The sequence below is a fragment of the Lissotriton helveticus genome, chromosome 6 (assembly GCF_964261635.1).
Source record: "Lissotriton helveticus chromosome 6, aLisHel1.1, whole genome shotgun sequence".
Taxonomy (NCBI): Eukaryota; Metazoa; Chordata; class Amphibia; order Caudata; family Salamandridae; genus Lissotriton; species Lissotriton helveticus.
This window is the reverse complement of record NC_136067.1, coordinates 772951675-772972958: the sequence shown is the minus strand read 5'-3', so window position 1 is coordinate 772972958 and position 21284 is coordinate 772951675. Positions and strand designations below refer to the sequence as shown.

The window sequence follows — 21284 nt, the reverse complement described above, 5'->3', positions numbered from 1 at the left end:
TGTTGATGAAATAAGATTTAAAGCTTGGATATCGTTAAATGAGTTTTGTAACTGGGACCAGGATTGGCTCCTTGAAACATCTTCCAAGATTGGAGCATTTGCACTGTGATAACGTACCTTTAGAGTTTTTCAAGGACACATTTCAACTATCTACTGGTGTTCCTAGAACATATTGGGTTCAGATTATCAGTGCAATAAAATGGCAGTGGCACATTTTATTGTTTATATTACAGACAACATAAGCCGCAAAAGTAAAAAAAAAAAAAAAAAGACTGGTACAAGATATAGGGTGCTCATTACATATGTACACTGTGCATCAATGTTTACCAATCACAAAAGGCAATCGTCGCAGTGCAATGCAATCGTGAAAAAAACAGGAGTTTAATACTTATTACGTAGTGTCCCAGAAAATACACCTCCAGCATTTATCAAGAAACAGCTTTATTTCTATTACACATGAATTGTTAAACAAACTTAGTTTCAAGTATTTAAGGGTTAATTTTTGGTTCAATTAAAACCGAAGAGGAACAAACATATCTTTTTACAAGCTTAAGATGTACTTTCATACAATTTACTGAAAATACCTGACCATTGCGAAAGAGGCCCAATTCTTAATCGAGGCAAAAATGGCTCATTTCAATGTTAATATTCACGTTTCTTCAATCAGTTACAACTTTATCAAAATTCTCCACAACAGGGCTGGAAGGATTCTTGATCGCCACCTCAGCTGGTGGTGTTGGTGAAAGGGGCAGAATGAAGAGCATAAATAAACATCGAAAAAGTGTGTCTGTGACCTGTGCACAGTCGGCTGCACCAGAAATGAGGGAAATGATACAACTGTTTGCTACACCACTGTCTGAATATCAGAAGGCAGTCAAGCACATGAATCCTGGTTTGCCTGGTACCAGTCAGTTCTTCAGCACTTATGTCCGCAGAACCCCCAAAAACAAAGGCCATACCCTTTCAGTCCAAGGGCTAACATCAGGCTCAGATTGCTCTCTTGACTACTGATGATCAGAAGCAGTCACCAGTTCAAACCATTGCCTGAGAGCATCACTAAGAGTTTCTGGCAGGGCGTTCACATCACGTAGGATTATGTAGAACGGGAATGGGAACTCGTCCATGTAAGATCGGATTTCCGGCATTTCCCCAGCTTCTCTGAATACAGGAACTTTGATATCCATGATAGAGTCCTGCAAATTCAAACATAAATCATTAAAAATAGCGACAGCAAAAATGGAATATCTGCATAGAAGCGTACATTGGTAGAGAAATGCAACTGTGACCAGATCACCATTTGCTTACACCCTACACTCCTTGCTAAAAGACTTAGGCAAGGAGTAACCTTTCATTAAAATAAAAGGCTGCAGACCTCAAAAAAACAGTAAAATTGGAAGAACCTAACCACACACGACACTGTAGCATAAGGCGATATATCCAATGTCTTTATAAGTTCAAACAACTGATATACAAGGCAATACGGAATTGTAAACATGACTTTTACAGTTTATTTCTTATAATTAGACCGTTTCGTATGGTTTGCTTCATAAGATATTTAGTAAAGTTTGAAGACAGTCACTCTACATTGCCACTTTGTCATTTTGGGACTTGGCGCTAGCTTGGATGTGCTTCTGCAGGCAGTTGGAATTATTTTGAGCAGAGGTTCCCTGATGAATATACCTTTGTCTGATCACTGTCAATCCATTCAGGTTGTGTCATTGAATTGCCTTGGCTTTGGAGATGTGCTGCAATCAGCTGTTAGACACATACCACTTTCAGTGAGAGCCTGTGCTTTCTTTCCCCGGTTGACCATGTGCTCACTGAAAAAGATATTAGTGCTTCCTAAAGATCAGATACATATAGTCTCAGGGGTTGGTGGTTTTGGGCCAAAGATCTGGAAAGGTGCATATTTTGGCCCCTGAACCATCAAGCAAAAACGTATAGTAGTATAGTTCACATGTCAATTTTCAAAATTTAGGTCAGGAATCATGTACAGTGCATGATTGGACTACGTTTCAGCTGTAAAGTGCAATGCCATGGTCCTTTGATCTGGTGCTGAACTACTAGTTAGAGATGATAGTTCAAAACAAATAATTCCGATTTAAAAATACAAAATACTTGGCTGGTTCTTTATCACAAATGTTAATAATGTCAAATGTATCCTTTGTTGACTGAGCATTAGAAGATACATTTGACATTAGACTGTTGCCTATAGTGTCCAGGTCAGTTGAAGGTTTTTTCCTCGGCTTGTTTCTGCAATTCGGGGAAAACACTGTTTAAGTGAAAACTGATAGGAGTTGAAAAACGACAGGTGCGACAAGTGCCTTTAGCGTGTTTTCTTGAGAACCCAGGAATTCACTATTTTAGGTTACCATAGATTACAACAGTACCCCAACCTGGAGAAAGAGGGAAACAGATGTTGGCTGTGGAGGCTCCAGGAACTGAGACACAACAAACTGAAGTAAACAATATGCTTTTTTCCAAAAATACTACACAGTTTAAGGTTAAGAAATCACACAATTGTGACAAAACAGGGCGCTTCAGTGAATGATTCAAGATCTGAATGATTCTTTTGAACGCTGCTACACTCTATTACAGAATCAGTCTAATAGTTCATTATTTTCAGTCATAGCATTTAAAAAAAAATCTGGTGTACTTATTCTGTGACGTTCCTTTAGAAATATTTGAGTATTTATGCTTCAGCAAGTTCTGTTCTTCTACCAGCTAGTTCTTACACTGTGATTGCAGAGCTTTCAAAGAAAATGTTACTTTGCTTCGATACATACATACACAATGTTAGGAATGACTTTCAAAGCAGTGCCCTCTCGGGAAATGGGAAAGAATAGTGCTAGTTAACCAAAGAAATGAAGCAACACAGCTTGGCCAAACACAAAAAGATGTGCTCAGCCATCGCCTTGCCCTTCTTAATTCAGGCAAAGCCCATAAAAAGCTGTTTTAAGACACCGTACGTCTGGGGTCTTTGTATGCAGATGCTCCTCCACTTCATTTGGATATGGAGGAAGGAAGAAAGACTGAAGAGTGATAAGACTAGGCCATATGAAATGCAGAAACCACCTTGGGTAAAAAAAAGATGGGCAGGTGCAAAGAACAAATGTACCCGAGTAAAAAACTATGAACGGTGAAAGAATTGATATGGCCTGGATGTTCACCAACCCTACACGCTGAGGTAATTGCCTTCAGCAGCACTGTCTTTAAGATAAGAAGTCACATTGGGCAACAGAGTATAAGCTCCAATGGAGATACCAGAAAGTCAGCATAAGATTCCAATGCTGCAGAGGGACAATAAACAGAGTAAGAGGAAACAAGAAGAGTCAACCTTTAGAACCCCCATCATTAATGGCAATCAAAACAAAGAAGGTTGGTCAGGCAAAAACAAAAAGGCACACAAGGCTGCTAGCTAGTTTTTAACCTAGCCACCGCCAGGCCCTGTTCCGCAAGTGACGATGCAAATCGCACAATAAGTTGGAAAGGTAAAATGTAAATGGTTGGATGCCTTTCAGGTCACACCACGCAACAAACTTAGTCCAGTACCCTTCATAGATAGTTATAGTAGCAGGCTTCTGGCCTGCCAAGAAGCCGTCAGTGACTTAATCAAAAAGGCAAAAGGAATCCAATAGGCAGTGCTCGATGTCCATGTGTGTAGCTGCACCATTTGCGATGGAGGACCCGACTATGTTACTGCAAGAGAAGGTCTGCTCTGGACAGAAGAAGAGGTGGTCGAATAAGTATTAGAACATTGGAATGTTGGGAGCTCCATTGCAGACAATGGAGTGCTCCCTGCTTCTACGGCCGGTAAAGGCCCGCAGAGCAACATTCCAATGTTCTACAAAGGCTTCTCGAAGCTCGAGGGGATTTTTATCCTCTCGAGCTTCGAGAACCCTTTGTTTAATTTATTAGAACATTCTGCCCTCTAGTGGCAGAATGTTCTAATAGCCTTATAGCCCTTCGTAGCGGGCTATACCGGCAATTAAAGTCCCGCTGTCTCGTTAAAGCCCCTCGCCTTCCGCTCGGGCATTTAACGATTCAGCGGGCCTTTAATAGCCAGTATAGCCCGCTACGGCGGGCTATAAGGCTATAGCAAAAGATCAGTGTACAAGATCCTACAAGCTCACTCTGGGGCAATCCGAATGAGCTGTGCTCGTCCTTCTGCACCTTCCGTTGCGTCTTTAATAGAAGTGGGATTGGCAGGAACACATACAGCAAACCCTGAAACCCGTTTAGCCTGAAGGCATACCACAGGGAACCATTCAGAAGGAAGTGTATAGTACAAAACATAGCATACTTTCCGTTCAGGGTCGTGGTGAAGAGTTCTGCAAATGGAAACTTCAGGCAGTAGAAGATCGCCTCTATGACTTTGGGTGTAGTTCCCCCTTCTATTGCTCTAGTGAGAGGCGACTGGGAACTATCACAAGGAGAGTGCCTTCAGGTGAGATGCTATTGGGAACTATCCCATGTCGTTGCATGGACTTCCACAGTAGGTGTGCTTCCCCACAAAGGGCCATTGACTCCATGTATAGTAGCATACCTCTACTATACCATAGTAGAGGTGGTGTAGTTGTCCAACAGAATTTGGACATTGCTCCCTAATATGGAAGGGAGAAAGTCTTTCAGGGTAAGACAGAATATTAGTAGTTTGAGCAGATTTACTTGTAAATGCTGCTCTGACACGGAACAAAGGACTCGTGATCATGTCTCCCAAATAATTACCCAGAGGAGGCATCTTCAACCATGGTAGCTGGAGCCTATGGGGCCCACTTTGCAGGTGGTAGAAAGGAATCTACCTATTAATATCTTGATGCACAGAGTGGAAGATCTGTGCCTGAGAGACTACCTTGGAGCTGCAGTCATTGCCTCCTCAGATATGACTGGAGGGATCCTAGCTGCCACCTAGCATAAGGCCCCCACACGATGGGTGAGGCCAGGAGTCACAACTGGTACAGAAAAATGTGAACCGATGCCCACACACAGACTGGTGTCTTCATATAATCCAGTGACAAAGTCCATAGGTAGAGATGCTGCTGGAGCGGTGTAATGTAAAATAAAATGGGTAACCCAATGAACCCTTGACGGCTTGGGTAATATAAGATGAACAGGTAGATGTGCCTACAAGGAATTTATTGATCAGTTAGTTTGAACTGATTTTAACATTTTACTTAGATTTGATTGGAGAATTAAATTCTATAAATTGTTTCTGTAAAGAGAAGTTAAATCATTTCGAAAGAAATGTATCTGCAAGTATAGTAAAAAGGCTTGTTCTACGTAAAACGTTAAAATCAGTTCAAACTAGCTGGAGCTATGTGGCAGCACCTGGCAAAGTTGGACAGTCACTGCTGGGGAAAAGGTTTCTAGAGCAGTCTCAAGCCTGGAATGGAATTTATAAGTAGAAGACTTGATTGGAGGATGTATTCAAAAGAACCATATTATTTACAGGTAAGCCAAGTGGGACTTCCTGGAGTGAGTACTAGGTTTGACCGACTGGATGGGCATGTCTAATCTAAATGTACAGTGTAGCGATCACATTTTCTATTCAGCATGAAAGGTTCACATTTTCTATTCAGCGTGAAAGGTTTGGCTGTGTGACCTTTTAATCTAAGGTAGAGAAAGTGTGACACCGCATAGATGAAACGGCCCATTCCTTCAAATCATCTAACAGCGTCCCATTTTAATACTGGTGGCAGTTCTGCCTGCAAAAAGAAACAAAATTATACTAAATTATCATTTAATAAGGCTTCAGACGGAGATGGAGCTGAACGTTCTCGACGGCTTCTGAAACCAGTTCTAAATCTACCCAGGTCTGTAGAAGATTAGACTGTAGATTTGTTTACCTGCTGGATAATGGAAACTACAACCGGGCCCCTGACCATTACATACAAAATGTGCTTTCTCAAGAACTTGAGCTTGCGCTGTGGACAGTGCAGAAATTAAAGTTGGAAACTGCATGATTACCTTTAAATGCAGAGGGAAAGGCAGTCCTTTGCTAGTTGGCCCCTCTTCTCGGCCCTCTCTGCATAGTCAAATCAAATGTGCTACTGGACCATGAGAAAATGAATTGCATTGTCACAAATCTCTGTGGGTGACGTAGGGTGACAGTCATCAGCGTGGTCCAGTAGGTCCATATTCAGCAAACCACACAAATGTACAAGTTACTTACCTTCGGTAACGATATATCTGTAAGAAACAGTAGTTAGTGTTAGATTCCTTACCTTTGAATATCCCCAGGCGTCAGACTTGATCCGGAAAGCTTTGCGTAGCAGTACCCCAGCACGTCGGTAGGCGTCGTCTGCAGCTCCACGTCCGTCGTCGGCGTTGTGATCGCCGGGATGACGTCAGAGTACTTAGACGCCGCCCTTGCGTGCTGACGTCAGTTCTTGTACATAGCTTTCCGCGCCAGGAACGCAGAGCCATGCCAGAGAACGACACTGGTGCCATGAAACTAGGGCCCTGAAAGGGATGTCCTTAACCCTAGATATCGGTTCGCAGAACGGGGAGGATGGGTGGGGCGGTAAGGAATCTAACACTAACTACTGTTTCTTACAGATATATGGTTACCGAAGGTAAGTAACTTGTGCATCTGAAAGAGACACGTTAGTGATAGATTCCTTACCTTAGAATAGATACCCCAGCAATACCAACCCTGGTGGTGGGTCTGCGAACCAAGATCACACCAGAAAGTCCAGGAGAACAGAACGGCCGAAAAAGCCATCCCTCCTGACTTGGCTGTCCAGGCAGTAGTGTCTTGCAAACGTGTGCAGGGATGCCCACGTAGCTGCCTGACAGATGTCCTGCAAGGGGACTCCCCGGCCCAGGGCAGTGCTAGCCGCCGTGGCCAGAGTGGAATGGGCTCTCAGCCCAACAGGCTGCTCCCCCCTCGCCAAGGAGTAACATGCCTTGATACACAAGACGACCCACCGAGAGATGTCCCGTTTGTGCACCGCCCGTCCCTTCTTCGCGCCCACGTAACCAACAAAGAGATGGTCGTCCACCCGGAACTGGCGTGTGCGATCAAGGTAGAAGGAGAGGGCACGTTTTGGGTCTAGACGGTGGAGCCTCTCTTCCTCTTTCGAGGGATGCGGAGGCGGAAAGAAGGTGGGCAAGGTGATGGATTGCCCGATGTGAAAGGCCGTAATCAACTTGGGCAGGAAAGAAGGACTCGTTCCTAAAACAACTTTGTCCGGATGGGCAGATAGGAAAGGAGGCTAAGAAGATAGAGCCAGGAATGCAGTCTTAAGAGTTAGAAGACAAAGAGGGCAATTGTGAAGTGGCTCGAAAGGAGAGCACATCAGATAGGTTAGAACAAGGTTCAAGTCCCACTGAGGCATCACGAAAGGAACAGGAGGAAACATGTGTGTGATGCCTTTCAAGAATCTATTTACAATAGGGGACTTAAAAAGAGAAGGCTGATCAGGAAGCCTCAAGAAGGCTGAAATGGCAGAGAGGTAGCTCTTAAGAGTGCCCATAGCAGAGCCCTGCTGGGCAAGAGAAAGGAGGAAGAGGAGAACCTCAGAAAGGGGGGCAGAGTGTGGATCCTCAGCCTTTGCTGCGCACCATGCCACAAACCTGTTCCACCTGCAGGCGTATACCGATTTTGTGGAGGGAAGCCTGGCTGCCAGAATCACATCACAGACTTCAGGAGGCAAGACTAATGGCCTCAACTGCCGCCGCTCAATCTCCACGCATGGAGGTGGAGACTGGACATGTTCGGGTGGAGGACCGTCCCCTGCTGCTGCGACAGAAGGTCCTCCTGAAGAGGCAGATCGACTAACATGCGAGTAGCTCGGGATACCAGTATCTTCGTGCCCAGTCCGGAGCCACAAGGATGACTTGGGCCCAGTTGCGACTGATCTTCAGCACTCTGGGCAGAAGTGGTATAGGCGGAAAGGCATACAACAGACCGCAGCTCCACTCGCGACCAAAAGCGTCTCCAAGCGAGTGTCGCCTTGGAAATTCCAACGCGCAGAACTGATGACATTGCGCGTTCTCTTCGGTGGAGAATAGATCTAACCAAGGCTCTCTCCACTGCTGAAAGAGGCCTTGCGCCACGTCCGAGTTCAGACGCCATTCGTGATCCATCATGCACCGACAGCTGAGTTCGTCTGCCCTGGCGTTCAGGGAACCTGCCAGGTGTTGAACAAACCAGGGAAACGCCCTGATGTTCCAGCCATTGCCAGAGGCGCAGAGCCTCCTGACAAAGGGTCCACGACCCCACCCCGCCCTGTTTGTTGCAGTACCACATGGCGGTAGTGTTGTCCGTGAACACCTGCACTACACTTCCCCAGACAGAGGGAAGGAATGCCTTTAGTGCAAGGCGGATCGCCCGCAGCTCCAAAAGGTTGATATGGAGGCGGGACTCCGCCGGAGACCAGAGGCCTCTGATCTCCCTCTCTCCCATGTGCCCCCCCATCCCAGGATGGAAGCATCCGTCACCACTACGTGCTCCCGTTGGGGTAGGAAGAGAGATCTGCCGCTGAGCCAATCGCGGTTAGTGAGCCACCACTGCAACTGTTTTGCAGTGCCCTCTGAGATCCGGATGTGGTCAGACAGGCTGCCCTGATGCTGTGCCCACTGAAACTTCAGGTCCCACTGTAGAGTCTGCATCCGCCACCGGGCGTGATGCACCAGAAGGATGCAGGAGGCCATCAGCTCCAGGAGCCGCAGCGTCAACCTGACCGAGACTCGGGATAAAGGCTGAAAGACCGGAATCAGAACCTGAATATCCCGAACCCGCTGTTCGGGGGGATAAACCTGAAACTGTGCTCAGTCCAGAACCGCTCCGATGAAAAGGAGCTTCTGAGAGGGCACATTGATGGAGAACCCCAGCGAGTGCAGGAGGTCGGCCGTAGTCTGGAGGGGGGAGACAACTGTCTGGGGCGAGCCCGCCTTCAACAACCAATCGTCGAGATAGGGGAAGACTGAAACCCCTAATCTGCGCAGATGAGCCGCGACCACCGCCATCACTTTCGTGAACACCCATGGGGCGCTGGTAAGGCCGAAGGGGAGCACAGAGAACTGAAAGTACTCGTGGCCGGGGATGTGGAAATACGCGTCCTGCAAGTCCAACGCCACCATCCAGTCTTCTGGGTCCAGGGCAGCTAGAACCTGAGTTAAAATCAGCATCTTGAACTTCTGCTTCCGGAGGAATCCTTTTACGCTCCGTAGGTCCAAGATAGGGCGTAGGCCTGCTTTGGCCTTTTTGGGTACCAGAAAGCAGTGGGAATAGCAACCACGTCCTACTTCTGGCCCAGGAACGCGTTCGACGGCCCCCTTGGCCAAGAGGGCCGTAACCTCGTCCTGCAGAAGTTGCAAGTGATCCCCCGACATGCGGTGGTACTGCGGTGGCATGGCTGGAGGAGTCGCCTCGAAGGGGAGGGAGTAGCCCCTTTGGACGATTTGCAGCACCCACCTGTCCGACGTGATGGAGCGCCAGAGGAGGGGATGGCGAACCCTGCCCCCCACTGGCATCGAATGGGCCTGAAAACTCAGACTAGAAGGATTTGGAGGAAGATGCTGCGGGGTGGGTGTGGACTGGCCTTGCCGGTGTCCCCCGGCACCGCCATGGCGGTTACCACATCCGCAACCGCGTTGAGGTTGGTTCTGCGGCCTGTGACTAGCTGAACGTGAGGGGGCGCCCCTTCCTTGGCCACGAAAGGGACAAAAGGCGGATGTTTGCTGGCGTTGGCCGAGGCCCAAGGACTTGGCCATAACCCTGGAGTCCTTGAAACGCTCCAGCGCACTGTCGGCCTTGTCGCCAAAGAGGCGACGGCCATCAAAGGGCATGTCCATAAGGGAGACTTGGACATCGCCTCAAAAGTTGGCGGACCTCAGCCAGCCGTGGCAGCGAACCGCCACCGTTGTTGCAATCGCCCTGCCTAGAGAGTCCGTGATATCCATTCCACACCGAATGGAATAGCTTGCAGCGTCCCGTCCGTCCACAAGGGCTTGGGTAAGCTTTGCCTGGACCTCCGCCGGGCACTGCGGCAGCACTTCCGCAGCAGGAGAGGCTCCGAGGAGCTTGCCTGCAGTTTGAGCACCTCAGTGAGGAGGTTAGTCCTCACGGCCGCGACCGGGAGCTCAAGAGCCAAGGCCTTGGCTGCCCTAGTCAACACCACACTGTAAGCAGCCCCCTTCTCCGTAGCCACGGTAGGAGGGGAGACAAATCCAGTGTCTGGCAAAGTGTCCAGACCACTGGCCTCCCCCAGTTTGTCTACCCAGTCCTGTCTCAACTGGCACTGCAGTGCCAGAGGGTCCACAGAACCCTCCCAATTCCCCTCGTCATCCATCTCCTGAAAGTCGGAATAAATGATCGAGCAGGGTCGTCGGTTAAGGGCTCACCAATCGCTGTCGAAGACGGCACCGGGCGGCGCCGGTCCGACTTCGGGGTGGGGATCGAGGACGGCGTTGGGGGTGACACCCTTGGTGACGGCGCCGGTGGAGGGGTCGTGAGGTCGACTGGCGTCGTACCGGATCCGGGCCTGGATCTTGAGGAACCCTGCGGCGTCGGGACCAGAGTCGTCGACGACACCGAAGCACCCAACGGCGCCGGCACCGGGGCCACCAGCCCGCTTGGGCTCCCAGACGGACCCGCGGGGCCAAAGGCGCCTCAGCGGGACCCGATGGAGGGAAGCGCTACCTCATGGCCGTAAAGAAGGCGTTGATCTCCGGCGTCGCATGCAGCCCCGGGACCAGTGGGTATGGAGCTGGACGCGGCTCCGGCGGAGACGCGTGGGCGGTGTCGCCCGAACCCCCGGCCGAGTTGCGCGAGCATCGGGGGAAGTCAGAAGAGCGAAGTCGCTTCTTCGACTTCTTGTGCCTCGACTTACCTGAGAACTTGGAGCCTGACGAGTGGTGTCGACTCGCCGAGCTGTGATGACTGTCGCCCCGCGACCGGTCCCTCGACCTCCTCCTGGACTGGGACCTTGAGCGGCACGGGGCCGACTGCCGGATATCGAGGCTCTTCTGGGACCGCTCCCACCTAGCCTTCGACGTCAAGGCCCGATAGTCGGGGCACGACTTGTCATCGTGGTCGGCCCCGAGGCAGTAAAGGCACCGACGGTGGGGGTCGGTAACCGACATCATGCGGTTACAGTCGTTGCAGGGTTTGAACCCAGGCATCCCTATCGGCACCGGAGTCGAGAATCGACTCGAGAAGATCCAAAAGAGATCGAAAAAGTTAGTCAAAAATTGACTAGGAGTACTGCTCTTCCCGGATCTGCGCTTGCTGGCGCGGAAAAAAGACAAACTAACGTCAACGCGCGAGGGTGATGTCTAAGTACTCAGACAACGTCATCCCGGCGATCACGACGTTGACGACGGACGCGGAGCCGCAGACGACGCCTACCGACGCGCAGGGGTACTGCTACGCAAAACTTTCCGGATCCAGTCTGACGCCTGGGGATATTCTAAGGTAAGGAATCTAACACTAACCTGTTTCTTTCAGATTCAGACTTATGCAAGTCTACATGCAACAAACCATACCTCACAAACCTTTATAGGTCCATACCAACTGATCAGAACAAACCCATGCAGGTGCACACACAACATAACCCACGTAGGTCCATATCCAACAATCCATAACCAACAGTACAGCCACAGTGTGTCAAGGACCCTAGAGCAATGAAGGAAATGGGCCCCCGTGCCGCTGTTTAAACTGTGGAATACAGCAATAATCAGGGTGCAGACGGCCCATCTAGTGCCACTGCTGCACAAGTGGAAGACACACTCCTGCAACAAGCACAAGTAGCCATACAAACTCCTACCACGTGTCACTGCACTACAAACAAAGGGGTTTGATGGGTAATACTACAAGAATTCATTGAAAAATCAAGCATAACATGAAAACACTTCGGAGTTCCTTGAAATCCTGCTGGAGATAAGGAAGTGATCTGCACGGTCATCAATGATGACGTCTCATAGTATCTCAGCTGATGGGTGTTCAACTCGGCTGCACCGTCTAGCAAAAAGGAAACTTTTTCTGTTTCAAAATCAGACAAATACCATGGGGATTACCTTAGGGTTGTTAAATGTTTAACGCAAAACACACTTGTAAATGAAACAAACACTTCAGTGTCTGGTGAAATATGCACATGAATTAAAACTCACCCTTGAATTGGGATTGTCCAGAATAACAAAAATGACAAAGATGTTTGCATTTCTGGCGGACTGAACTGCTGCTGTAACTCGTTCTTTTCCTTCCAGGAACAGGCCTCTTCCATCAGATACTATTAGGAGCAACTGCGCCGTTTCTAGAAAACAAAACAAAAGGATGAAACCATATGTAACATCTTCGTGCTGAAAAGCCACAATTCAAGTCCAAACAAGTTACTACAGTTTCCAGCATGGCGGTCATGTTCTTGAGTATGTGATTATGGAACTGGCTTCAAACTATAATGTATTTTTTTTTTCTAGTCTTACGCTGCAGTAAATACGCTACCAGAGTGAGCATGTGTGTATGGAGGGGGTGTTTGAGCCATCACCATCAACCTGCATGCACAACATGCAAGGGAAAGAAAGTAGCATTGCGTTTGATTTTTCTATAGCAATTACTTTGCACCTTGGTAGGTGGTGTCATGCGTCTCTGCATTTGATCTGTCCCGAACCGGATGCCACCTCGGGGACACTATATCTATAACACCTCCGATTTCTGGTGCCAGCTACTTTCTGATCTCTGTCCGTGTTGGTGGGCGTTGAGCGCAAAGAAATTAGAATTTGCCAATGTGCAGCTCTTTATATTGTGATCTTAATAGACCACATGAGTCACCTCCAAGAATGGTGAGGGTAGAGGGTCGGTGAAGAATCGGACTGGATTTACCAGAAAAGGCGTTACTGAAGGTAAGTAACCTGTTTTTCTGGTAGAGACTCATAACGCAGATTCCTCACCTTGTGAATAGATATCAAAGCAGTACTTCTGAGGTAAAGGGTCTGTGACATGGCTCAGACCAGGAAATCCTGCAGAACAGATTGGGTGAAGTGCCGATCCCACCGGACCTGGCTATCCAGGCAATGGGGTTTCATGAACATTTGGATGGACGTCCACGTAGCAGCCTGGCAGATGTCCAAGACTTGCATAGCGCACACCAGTGCAGTTCTAGCAGCCTTTGCTCTGGTGGAATGAGGGCGAAAGCCATCTGGAGGCTGCTTTTTAGCTAGCCCATAACCGATCTCAACGCGTAAAACAATTCATCTGAAGATGGCTCTTTTTTGCACTGCTTACCCCTTTTTTGTTCCAGAGAAATCCACAAGTTGGCCATCCAATCAATGGTTTCTGGTCTGATTGATGTAAAATCTGAGGGCCCTCTTAGGGTCAAGCTGATGGAGCAACTCCTCCTTGGATGGGTGAGGTGGGCTTAGAAAGCCTGAAAGCTGAAGAGTTGGAAGGGTGTTTATACCTTTGACAAGAATAGGCTTTTGTCTGGAGGACCAGCTTGTCCAGAAAGAAAGGTATGTATGGCTGATGGACAGACAAAGAAAGGCTGGAGTTAATTCACTCGCTGGGCAGAAGATATGGCAATGAGGAATACAGTTTTTATGGTGAGCAGCCATAGAAAGCCGCTGTGCATGGGATCAAAGGGAGTGCATGTGAGGTATGGGAGAGCTGCAGCATTACAGATGGAGTCGGCAGGAATATGTGGGCCAGCCCTTCAAGAAAAGCATCACAACAGGAGATTTGAAAAAAATATGGCTGATCTGAGAAACGCCAAAGAGCTCAAAATAACCCCTAACTGTTGCCACAGCAAAGCCTTAATGGGCCAAGGAAAGGCAAAACAGTAGACTATCAGATAACTGCCTTTAAAGGCTGAATGTCTCTGGTAGAACACCAGACAACAAATCCTCCCCCCTGCTACGTGTCCAGCATATACAGTTTGGTGGAAGGACATCCGGCTGCCAGGGTTACATCAACCACTTAAGGAGGGGGATCGAAAGCCATCAATTGTGGCTGTTTATTTTCCAAACATGGAGGGCAGGTTGTGTAGATTCCGATGCATGACGTGATCCAGCTGTTGTGACGGGAGATGCTCCTGAAGGGACAGCTGAAGTGGAGGCCAAAAGCTCATGAACAGAAGTTTTGGTAACCAGTGTTTCCTCGCCCAGTACAGGCAACTAGGAGAACTTGGGTCCGATCTTTCTTGATCTTTTTCAGTATTTTAGGCAGGAGAGGCAGGAGCAAAAAGACAGAGGAGTCCGGAGTCTCAGTCAAGGAGAAAGGCATCCCAGAGGGAGAATCTCTTTGGGAACTTCACGCACAAGGCTTGATGTAAGGAAAAGCCTCTTTTTTGTAGTCACCTCTAGGTTTTTGAACTGACACAGCTGTTTTTTCAACAATGAGAGCAGTGAGGCATGCTAACCAGACCTCCGCGCCAATGCTCAGATCATAAAAAAATGTATGTTACATTGGCTATACACCACTGGCATAGACTAACTTTCCGGTAAGTCCCTAGTATGTGGTACCCAGGCCCTGTTAGCAGATTAGACCCCCCACCTCCAAGGATTTGCAGCACTGGTTGTGCCACCCTGAAGTCACTGCAGACTGGAAGGTCAGTTTCGAACTGTCAGTTCGACTTTGCCATGTAAAAGTCATGGCAAAGTCCACCGCCCACCTGAAACGTGTAAGTCACCCCTATGACAGGCCTACCGAGCCCTAAGGCAGGGTGCAGCATATTTCATGGGCAGAACATGTATTGTAGGTGTTCCAACAGTAAAAACACAAAACTGTATTTTTTACTGTGGAAAGACTTGCCTTGGCGAGTATAGGGTTACACCATAACCTTTCAGGTATGCTCACTCTTTAAAGGTGCAACCAAAGTTGGCACTCCAAGGTATGAAACAACTTGGTTCTCAAGTCGAGATTATAATTTAACAAGCTACAGTGTGCAACTTTTACAAAGTTGCCACTTTGTTGCATTCAATCTGTTCCTTTAACGTTTGCACATGGAGCGTGAACTCGAGACAGTTTTCTGCCCTACTGGGGAGATGTGTTAACTCCCAGGAAAGTAGACAATAGGGTCCTGAACTGGAAACCGGTGTTATCTCTCTCCTGCACCCACATGGGTATTGGTCCAAAAGGCGGGCTAACACTATAGCCGCCTTTGAAGGGCACATAGGGAACACTTGGGAGAGCCCCATCTATTAAGCAGATTAACTGGCACCCGAAAAGGAGAGGGGAAATCTTTTGTCAAACCAGTTATTCAGGGACGTGTAACCCCCTTGGTAGCCACACCTCTGGTTTGGGCTAGGCAGCTCTGGACACCAGAAGAGGGGTTCTGCCAACTTGGGAGTGGGCAGAATGATGCAACCTGGGATAGCCAGGTGCCACACTTCCCAGGAAGTGGAGGTGGACGAAACCAGGTAGCTCATTGGCAACCTAAAGCATCCTATCCTGAGGGCATTTTCTGTACATAAATAGGGCACTCGTGGCACCCAGAATGCATCTGGACTGGAAGGAGGACGGTAAAAGACAGTCCTGCTGTCCCAAGTTCCCAGCGAGGAGAGGCTGCACCAATGTGGACTGCTCTCGCTGCATCTCGTGGCTAGCAAAGGAAAGGAACTGTGTCCAGAGCCCATCCAAAGCAGAGAGACTCCAAGGCTCAGTCAACTGATCTCCTGTTGCAGCACAGGGGCACAACAGCTGCCTCCTAAGGGCAAGTGGTAACCCTGATTCCTGCTCACTGCAGTCGTGCAGCACCAGGGGCCAGAACTGGACACTCAAAAGTTGCCACAAAGTCTGCATGACCCGGGAGAGTCATAGGAGTGCAGCTTGGTTGCCCAGAAGACAAGCTACAGCTCTGAAAAGATTTTGGGTGTGTCCGCAACACCAGACAACTGGCAATCCAGTGGCAACTAGATTTCGGCTAGACCGGATAGGACCTCGTGAGACATCAAAACCCGTGTCCAGGACCCCCGCATCATCTTCGTGGACCAAAGAGTCCCTGCAGGAAGACTCAGTTGACCAGGTCACATCCATAGCAACCGTGAACCACAGATAATGCCTTTGACACAGCAGGACTGGTATATGAAATAAGGCATCCTGTGAGTTCAGGGACATCATATAGTCTACTGGGCCCTGTGCTGAAAGAAACTGGGGCAAGATGAGCATCTTAAACTTTCAGAGGAAGCGGGGGCGTGGCTTGACCGGCAACCATGGCGGTCGACCAGCCTAACCATATCCTGACTTGACATCCTTGCCCTGGGCATCTGTAAGGGCTCCCTACCAGATTATACTGCTGCTGTGTTTGAGAGCGACGATCGGTGGCGATTACAGCCGTGTGGCGGCCCTGGGGGCCACGCAGTGACCAGGCGACGCAGCAAGTCTCGGAGGATCCGGCGAGGCCTACAAAGCCGGGACCTCGATTTTGGGGCCGCCCGGACCGGGCGCGACTGTTGGTGGCGGCCGTGAGCGGGTCGCGGCGCCAGTGCTCACCGGGGGGTCTGAGTGATCTGTGGCCCCCCGCGCCCCATCGTTGACACACCACTGTCCACGGAAGCAGCGCCCTACCTGACGACGCGAGGGCAAGCATCGGAGGTGACTGGCGAGAGCGGCGGCCGCCATATTGGGACATCTTCTCCACCATTGTGCCGCTCTGCCGGGTGGCGGCACCGGTCAGAGGGGGACCCTCCGTGGGCGCGGTGAGCGTATCAGGCCTGCCCAGATAGGCGTGGGACCGGCGACACCGGTTGGGCAGCATAGGGATGAGACCTCCGTAGGTGCACAGTGAGACCTGGCCCTCCCCCGTGCCACGTGGAACGAGCTGCACCGGCTGGCGGGACCATTGCGGCAGTGGTGAGTTGAGACTGCCTTGCGACGGAGTGCTTCAGGGGCCAGATCGGGCCCCGGTGGGGAGATCTAGCGGCACCCAGAACTGGTGGGGGTTACGTGCCGGGGTTCCATCCAGCGGTCTAGTCATTGCCGAATACCGGCCCTTCTGGGTGTGTGCTCCTGCTTGTGGCCCAGCAGGTGACTGACCTTGCGGGATAGACAGTGGGCGTCCGTAGTCTTGTGTGTGGCCCCCGAAGTTGGCGACCTGCTTTGGACGATTGTCAGCCATACCTTTGGCCTTCACGTCTAGCTCTGGACAGGTTGTTGGAGTGAGCCCCTCCATAAAGGGATTCCGCTGCCTGGGACGCCCCGTGGGTGATATGACGCGAGGTGGAGCCGGAGGGGGCCAGGGCAAGACGGAGGCCGATGGACAAGTTCACAGAAGCAGCAGGCCCTGGGGGATCTCAGGCGCCGGCACCTGGCAACGCGGCGCTGCTGGCGGCAATTACGCAGTCGAGGGACATGCTGGATGCCAAAATAGGAGCGGTTGGGGCCGACGTTACTCTGCTCCGGCAAGACCTGCGGAATGCAGTAGAGCGCATCACTGGTGCGGAGACTCGTATCTCGGAGGTAGAAGATGCTTTCTCTGTCCTAAAGAAAAAAGTCGCGGCCATGGAAAAGATACAGAAGGGTCTGGCCATGAGGGTTGAAGATGCGGAAGGGCGCGCCCGGAGAAACAACCTCCGCTTTGTTGGCTTTCCGGAGGGCTGCGAGGGGGACAAGGTGGAGAACTTCCTGGCCCAATGGTTGGAGGGCTGGATCCCGACCGATTCACTATCTCGCTGTTTTGTGGTCGAAAGGGCCCATCGGGCGTTCGTACAGAAACTCCCGGTGGGAGCGCGCCCGCGACCGATTATAGCCAAGTTCCTGAATTACTCTGATCAGGACACCATCCTGCGGCAAGCGAGAATCAAGGGCACGCTCTCATACGATAATACCAGCATCCTCATTTTTCCAGACTATACGAGGTTGGTGCAGCAACAGCGTCAGTCGTTTCTCGCGGCCAAGGCCCGACACCGTGGCCTCAAACTTCAGTACGCACTGCTCTACCCGACGCGGCTGCGGGTGATCTACCAGTACCGCACTCTGTTCTTCGACACCCCGGAGGAGGTCTTGCAGTGGACGGTTGAAACGGTGAAGGTTCGGGTTAACGTGGTCAGAGACGGAGAATCGGACTCATCCTCCGGTGGCGCCGCCCGCGAGGGCCTCAGAAGCCAGCGTTGGCATCACAGAAGATCGCGCTCGAGCAAGGGTTCGGACACTGGCTCAGCCGCCCGTCAGGACAACCTCATGCAGGAACAGCAGCTTGATGCCTCATGATTACTGTGGGACCTTGTCATGCATCGTTGTATGTGGTGTGTGTGGATGCTCAGGCGCGCTCTTGCGTTAGGCTGGGACCCTGCCCCGGTTAGAATGGGTGGGTGGGAGTGACAGCCTAATTCATATGGGCTGGCACAAGGGGATCCCTTGAAGGACGGGGCTCTGGATCTCCCGTTGGGGACCAGGCTACGTTCCGACCGCGACAGGTGCTTCCATGTTGGGGAGGAACGGGGAGGAGGGTGGAAGGGAGAGTTGGGGTTTGGGGACTGGGAGCCGGGGGGGGGGAGGGGAGAGTCAGCGCATGCTTCGCTGCTCATTAATGGCCATGTACCGCACCAGCTGTGTCTAGTGGACGCTCGATCTGTATATGCTGTAATATTCCAACGTCCACTGTCGGGGAGGGAGGGCGGGTAGGCCATAGCTCACTGCGAGTCTTGAGTTGGAATGTGCGGGGGATGTTGGACAAGGTGAAGCAGGGGGCAGTCTTTCAGTGCATTAAAAGAGCGGGGGTAGATATACTGCTACTGCAGGAAACCCATCTGCTGGGCACGAAAGCACTGACTTCAGCGCTCAGGTTTCACACATGCATATCACGCGGGCTTCATGAGGGGCTCCAGGGGGTGGCGGTTCTTAAACACCGGAGAGTGCCTTATGTACACAAACGCATCTGGATGGATACGCAGGGTAGGTATATTTTTGTACAGGGTGAAATTGGTGGCGATAGAGTGATTCTTGGTAGTGTATACGCGCCGCTGCCGTTACAGTGGTCCTTGGTGGAAGGGCTCTTGTTCCTTTTGGGATGCAATGCCCGATGCCTTGTCCGTTGAAGGGGGGGATTGGAACGACGTGCTGGGTAGGAGCTGCGATAGATGGCGTAGTGCGGCAACGACCCAGGCTCCAGGGGGGGGGGGGGGGGGAGGGTCCCCCTACTAGGTTGCATGCATTGACGAACAAGTTACTTACCTTCGGTAACGATATATCTGTAAGAAACAGTAGTTAGTATTAGATTCCTTACCTTAGAATATCCCCAGGTGTCAGTCTGGATCCGGAAACTTTTGCGTAGCAGTACCCCTGCGCGTCGGTAGGCGTCGTCTGCAGGCGTCCCCTGCGGCTCCGCGTCGTCGGCGTCGTGCGCCGTGATGACGTCGCTGGGGTATATAGACGCCGCCTCCGCGCGCTGACGTCAGTTCTTTGCACACAGCTTTTCCGCGCCAGAACACGCAGAGCCATGTGAGAACTAACACTGGTGCCATTTGAAACTAGGGCCCTGAAAGGGATGTCCTTAACCCTAGGTATCAGTTCGCAGAACGGGGAGGATGGGCGGGGCGGTAAGGAATCTAATACTAACTACTGTTTCTTACAGCTATATCGTTACCGAAGGTAAGTAACTTGTTCATCTGAAAGAAACAGGTTAGTATTAGATTCCTTACCTTAGAATAGATACCCCAGCAATACCAACCCCGGTGGTGGGTCTGCGAACCAATACAACCTACACCAGAAAGTCCTGGAGGACCGAACGGCCAAAGAAGCCATCCCTCCGGACTTGACTGTCCAGGCAGTAGTGCCTCGCAAAGGTGTGCAGCGAGGCCCACGTAGCCGCCTGGCAAATGTCCTGCAAAGGGACTCCCCGGCCCAGGGCAGTAGTAGCCGCCGTAGCCCGAGTGGAATGGGCCCTCAGCCCAACAGGAGGCTCCTTCCGAGCCAAAGAGTAACATGCTTTGATGCACAGGACGACCCACCGAGAGATGGTGCGCTTCTGTACCGCCCTTCCCTTCTTCTCACCCACGTAGCCAACAAACAGTTGGTCATCCACCCGGAACTGGCGTGTGCGATCCATGTAAAATGAAAGCGCACGTTTTGGGTCCAGACGATGGAGCCGCTCTTCATCCTTTGAAGGATGCGGAGGCGGGAAGAAGGAGGGCAAGGTGATGGACTGCCCAATGTGAAAAGCAGAGACTACCTTGGGCAGGAAAGAAGGTCTAGTCCGAAGAACCACCTTGTCAGGATGAACAGACGAGAAAGGAGGTTTAACAGAAAGGGCCTGGAGCTCACTCACTCTCCTGGCAGAGGTGATGGCAACCAGGAAGGCCGTCTTTAAAGTGAGAAGACGGAGAGGACAGGAATGAAGAGGCTCAAAGGGAGCACACATCAGGAAAGTCAGAACCAGGTTCAAGTCCCACTGAGGCATCACGAACGGAGCAGGTGGATACATGTGCGTGATGCCTTTCAAGAATCGTAAGACAATAGGGGACTTGAATAAAGATGGCTGATCAGGTAGCCTTAAGAAGGCGGAAAGGGCAGAAAGATAGCCCTTGATAGTGCCCAGAGCAGAGCCCTGCTGGGCAAGGGAAAGAAGGAAGAGGAGAACCTCAGACAGAGGGGCAGAAAGGGGGGCCACAGCCTTTGCTGTGCACCATGCCACAAATCTGTTCCACCGGCAGGCGTATACCGACTTTGTGGAGGGACGCCTGGCTGCCAGAATAACATCACAGACTTCAGGAGGCAAGTCAAATGGCCTCAACTGTCGCCGCTCAATCTCCAAGCATGGAGGTGGAGACTGGACAGGTTCGGGTGGAGGACCGTCCCCTGCTGCTGCGACAGAAGGTCCTCCTGAAGGGGCAGGCGGATCGAGGGACCGACTGTCATGCTGAGTAGCTCGGGATACCAGTACCTTCGAGCCCAGTCCGGAGCCACAAGGATAACTTGGGCCCGGTCGCGCCTGATCTTCTTCAGCACTCTGGGCAGAAGTGGTATAGGCGGAAAGGCGTACAACAGACCGCAGCTCCACTCGCGCCGAAAGGCGTCGCCGAGCGAGTGCCGTCTTGGAAACTCCAACGCGCAGAACTGATGACATTGCGCGTTCTCTTCTGTGGCGAATAGATCTAACCAAGGCTCTCCCCATTGCTGAAAGAGGCCTCTCGCCACGTCCGAGTTCAGACGCCATTCGTGATCCACCGAGCACCGACGGCTGAGTTCGTCCGCCCTGGCGTTCAGAGAACCTGCCAGGTGTTGAACCGTCAGAGTCACGCCCTGACGTTCCAGCCATTGCCAGAGACGCAGAGCCTCCTGGCAAAGGGTCCACGACCCCACACCGCCCTGTTTGTTGCAGTACCACATGGCGGTGGTGTTGTCCGTG

General features: G+C 50.9%; 1 protein-coding gene across 1 annotated transcript in view; it reads right to left on the bottom strand.

Annotated features, from left to right (window-relative positions):
• Window positions 1-421: 421 nt before the first annotated feature.
• The window catches only part of MDN1 (midasin AAA ATPase 1), a 2221312-nt gene continuing 2200449 nt past the window's right edge, over window positions 422-21284 (bottom strand). The window contains exons 101-102 of the mRNA XM_078648266.1: window positions 12118-12260; window positions 422-1193 (exon numbers count right to left, since the gene is read on the bottom strand). Of these exons, the coding sequence (XP_078504392.1) occupies window positions 1005-1193; window positions 12118-12260 (332 nt within the window). The 3' untranslated portion in view covers window positions 422-1004. The remainder of the gene's footprint in view (window positions 1194-12117; window positions 12261-21284) is intronic.